This window comes from Oratosquilla oratoria, chromosome 40 (genome assembly GCF_046742065.1).
Source record: "Oratosquilla oratoria isolate Oo_2021 chromosome 40, ASM4674206v1, whole genome shotgun sequence".
Classification (NCBI taxonomy): domain Eukaryota; kingdom Metazoa; phylum Arthropoda; class Malacostraca; order Stomatopoda; family Squillidae; genus Oratosquilla; species Oratosquilla oratoria.
Window position 1 is genome coordinate 39,078,830 of NC_134816.1, and position 5,000 is coordinate 39,083,829.

At 46.4% G+C, this 5,000-nt stretch overlaps 1 protein-coding gene across 3 annotated transcripts in view; it reads right to left on the minus strand.

Moving 5' to 3' along the window:
• LOC143020796 (putative G-protein coupled receptor Mth-like 3) overlaps positions 1-5,000 on the minus strand; it is an 18,609-nt gene that overhangs the window by 6,554 nt on the left and 7,055 nt on the right. For all 3 annotated transcript variants that reach the window (XM_076177554.1, XM_076177556.1, XM_076177555.1), the window contains exons 2-4: positions 3,140-4,590; positions 1,242-1,320; positions 202-377 (exon numbers count right to left, since the gene is read on the minus strand). In XM_076177554.1, the coding sequence (XP_076033669.1) occupies positions 202-377; positions 1,242-1,320; positions 3,140-4,337 (1,453 nt within the window). In that variant the 5' untranslated portion in view covers positions 4,338-4,590. The remainder of the gene's footprint in view (positions 1-201; positions 378-1,241; positions 1,321-3,139; positions 4,591-5,000) is intronic.

Consider the following 5,000-nt stretch of genomic DNA (forward strand, 5'->3'; position numbering starts at 1 on the left):
AGGAGGAGGAGGAGGAGTAGAAGGAGGAGGAGGAGGAGTAGAAGGAGGAGGAGGAGGAGTAGAAGGAGGAGGAGGAGGAGGAGGAGGAGGAGGAGGAGGAGTAGAAGGAGGAGGAGGAGGAGGAGGAGGAGGAGGAGGAGGAGAAGGATGAGGAGGAGAATGAGGAGGAGGAGGAGGATGGGAGCATTCGCCGATACTTACCTGCAAACCAGCATTTATGCCCGATGCCCGGATGCCCCCAGGTCTCCGACGACTGCGTGAACTGCACGGCGGTGGCGACGGCGGTAGCCACCACTGGGACGCCCCAGGCAAAGATTGAGTACCTGATGAACTGGCGGATGGCCTGGCGGGGCTCCAGTCTCATCGGCCGCATCGATCTGGGGAGATCGAGAACGAAGGAAATGTGAAGGAGGAGGAGAAGGAGGAGGAAGAGGAGGTGCATAGGGGTGAGGTACTTCTTCTTGGGTACCTCAAGACAGGTTTATCTTTTTTTTTTTTTTATTAATATAATTTTTTATTGTTATTATTATTTTTCATTAGGGGAAACAGATTCTTCGAAATGGTGACTTATGTTCTGTTTTTTCTTCTTTGTTTTATGTGATATGTGATTTTTCCCCATATACTTTACTTTGGGAGTGTACTTGGAGCAAAACGGGAGGTCAAAATTCAGTTTTATTATAGATTTATCCAAATCAGAAAGACACTTTTTTTTTTTTTTGTACATGACTCATTGTCACATTCTGGGCCGTTTGCATACTAACTGAAAACTATTTCTGCACTTAATTATACCCACTGTGTCACTTGATTTAGTTAAGTCTTAATTGCCTTCACCTAGGCAACTGAATGAAACTGTCTGCCGGTATGAAGTTCGTGTCTTACTCCCGAGTCTTCTATCTTGCTGTTTCTCAACTTCGCAAAGATCATTTCGACACTGATTTTTTATCGTTTCGCATCCAATAAATACTTCTGGTTTTCCATCTGGGGACACCCCTGGGACACTCTGGGGGATTCTGAGGGACCCCAGGACCCCAGAATGAGAGCCATTGACCCAACCTTGGGTGTGCTACCAGACGACCTGAGTCATTTGAGGAGACATCCTTACCGTAACGAGGCCTGAGGCTATTAAAAAAGTGCAAATGACTTAAGAATAATGGATAGAGCTGGTTATAGATGACATAACAAAGAGATCGATAATACCCTGGGTCGACATGAGAGGATATCCACTAGCAAAAGGGCCTCACCCGATTGTATTCCAGACGTCGAAGCAGAGGACGTTGAGCCACAGGAACGACGAGAGCCAACTGAAGTAACCCACCAAGGCTGCAACAATAATTAATCAAATAATCTATCTATCTACGTATAATGAATAAAAAAAGAAAATGAAAGAATATAAATATATATAGTAATAAATAAATAATAAATGAAATATAAACAAATGCATATGTGATGATTAAAGAAATAAGTAGATAAATCAATAAATCGTGATAAGAATAATGGTAAAATTTATAAAGAACATTAATAAATAGATAGATAGCAAAATAAAGAATATTAATGAATAGATAAATAAACACATAAGCTGATGAATAAATATATATATATACCTGAATATATATGTATATATATATATATATATATATATATATATATATATATACATATATATATATATATATGTATATATATATATATATATATACATATATATATTATATATATAATATATATAATATATATATATATATATATATGAACAGGTATATAAATAGATAAATAAGTAGATAAATAAATAGATAGACAAATGAAATGGATAAATGGAAAAATAAATATATATACATAAATACGTAAACAAAGAAAGTAAGAAAGAAAAAGAAAAATGTGAAAGAGAAACGGGCTCAGACCTTTCACGTCTTCTTGGATCATGCACGTCCGCCTCTTCTTGTGACCGCATGACCACGCAAATGCTGACCTGCCAAATGCAGTGGTCGCACGCGAGATCATGCAGGATCATGCAAGAAAGGATTCTCCCCATGGGAGGGAGAAAATGACAATAAAGAATCGATAATTATTATCAATCGATTTTTTCTTTTATCTTATTTTTTTCATACAGTAGTGGATTTTATAATTTCGTATAATTATCAGGAGGAAAATGTGTTTGAGATGAAATTTTTGAGATGGAGGTGAGGAGGAGAGCTGGGGTGGAAAAGGAGGTGGTAGATAGGGCTCATGAAAGAGTATTGGGATCGTTTGGACACATGGAGAAAGTGAACGAAGAAATATTAGTAAAAAGCAGTGTAGAAAACGGAGGTGAGGGGAGTGAGCTTGAGGGAGCGACCGAGGATGAAATGGATGGATGGGGTGAAGGGGAGTTGAACAAGGAAGGTAGAAGGCAGGAGATAGAGATGAGTGGAGAATAGTTGTGTATAGATAATACAGTTATGCAAGAAAGAGAGGGGATGGGGTGGTAGGGAGTTGCTATGTATGAATGATATTTTAACACAGCCCAAAGGGTTTTCCGATTAATCAAACCGGCTTTGCTGTGGACGTGTTGTGTCTTCCTGCATTGTTTCTGACCCAGAGCAGCGGGCGTGATACAGGGATGACCCGTCATCCACTAGGAGTTAAGGTGAGAGGGAGGAAAGGGTGGTGGATGGGAGTGGAATGGGTGGGAGTGGAGTGGGTGGGAGTAGGTACTTGCCTTTTGATTTGGCTACCTCCCTTGTAAAGGGGAAAAAAGCCCTTAATATATATATATATATATATATATATATATATATATATAGGTAGTGGTAGTGTTAGTAGCAGTAGTAGTAGTACTGGTGGTAGTGGTAGTGGCAGTGGTGGTGGTAATGGTAATGGTGGTAGTAGTAGTGACAGTGGTAGTTGTAACAGTAGTGGTAGTGGTAATGGTGGTGGTGTTACTAATAGTGGTAGTGGTAGTGCCAATGGTAGTAGTAGTGGTAACAGTAGTAATAGTGGCAGTGATATGGTAATGGTAATGGTAGTGATAGTGGTAGTGTTAGTGGTAGTGGTGCTGGTAGTGTTAGTGGTTGGTAGTGGTAGTGGTGATAGTAGTGGTAGTGGTAATGGTAATGGTAATGGTAGTAGTAGTGGTAACGGCTACATGAGAAGTATGACCTACCTATGACCACACACCCCGTCAGGTCACTGAGGGGCGCGGCGTGGTTGATGGTGAGCACGACGTAGGTGACGAGGAGGGAGAAGGAGAAGGCCATGAGACACTTGCCGTGCAGAAGGCGCAGGAGATCAGGCAGGAAGAAGTAGACCGCAATGGTGAGACTCAAGAAGACACAGGAGAGGGGCATGAGGACGACAATGACGCCCCTACTGGAACAGCTCGAGGACCCGGGTCTCTGGCATGCCACGGCCACCGGATAGAGGACGTCCCTCTCGTCCTCATGGAAGCCCTGGTCAATGCAGTATTCATCCACGCCGAGGGCCTCGTCGTAGGAGTGTATATGGAGGCGCCCATCTTCCCCGAGGGTGAATTTGTCCTTTATGGTTCGGTGGGGCGCGAAGACGAAGCTGGTGCACTGTGGCTGCCCAAAGACGCTGTGGGTGTTCTCCCCGATCTCGTGGAACTTCGTGGAATGGTTCGACCGAAGACAGTCCCTCGACTCGATGTGGAGACCTTCTCCCTCCTTACAACACTTGCGGACACATGTCCGGTTGTCGCACTCCTGGAGGACCTGAGCGTCGACGTCCTTGAAGCAGTACCCGACCAGGTATTCTACCGTGACACCCACGTCCTCGACGACGCAGAGGGGAACCACGGACTTCGCGATGAAGAAACTGAAGTGTTCGATCTCGCCGTCTTCGGTGTCGACGAGGAAGGCCGTCTCGTAGCGCAGCTCTTCGCCCGGAGGACACTCCGGGAACTCGTCCCAACCCGTCCACCCGAAGGTGTCGTTGACGTAGTCGATGCTTATGTCCTCGACGGGGAGGGTTGTGTTGACAAGGGGCTGACACTCGTCCCTGCCGTAGAAAAAGACTTCCCCAGGGGGACAGCAACGGCGGAGAAGCCGAGGAGGAAGAGAAGGAGGAGGAGGAGGAGAGGCGTCCGTTTGAGGCGACGTGTAAGCAGTGGACCGAATGAGCCTTGGAAAGGAACTGGTAGGGACTCTCCACCCGGATTCGTCTTCGACACTGAAGAGGTCCTTCCCACCTCCAACAGCGATAGCCTCACCACCTCTGGTCACATTCACGGCCTCCCCGTCAGGAGGCTTCACGGCGTTGGAGACCGCTTCGGGAGAGGCCACGAGGACCAAGGACATGGCGAGGAGGAGGCGGCGGCGCTGCTGGTGGCTCCGTTGCTCCATCCCGGAATCCGACGTCCTCACACTCCGGCAGGAGGTCTCTGGCGGCGTTCCGGGATTTTCCTGCGACACATCACACGGGATCCCGGAGAAGTTCTTCGTCTTCGTCCTGAACCGCTGCCCCTGAGCATCAGGCCACGATCTCTGTATCCACAAGGACCTAGATATCCTAATTCGGGCGATAGTTACACGGTCATTCCGGTCACGTATTAGAGCCACTTCCTTCTAGAACGGTTTCCTCTAGATTACTGCATCTCTGAGTAAAAGAAAGAACAAGTTTGGTGTTTAGTTACCAGACATAACAACCAATCACACGACTAATTTAACAATCTTCCCAGAGAGACCTACGGGGGAATGACCCGAGGGTAGTTGGCGGTTACCGCAGGGCCCCGGGCTTCCTGGCGAAGGGCGTGGCACCTGACGGAGGTCCTGTTCTCCTGACGCAGGCAAAGGACCACCTCAGAAAAGCCTCGGGAGGAAGGATAAGGTCTACTTGTCTTTCCACTGACGCAAAGAGCCTACGCCAGGTGATAATCAATGCTAGGCATCAGAGGGAGTGCGGGACTCGAACCCGTGAGTAAGAGGATGCGAGGCTAGCACGCATGGGAGACTGAGTGTACAGTCTTGATCTTATGAACCTGATACATCATAGTCTGCTGGGATGGA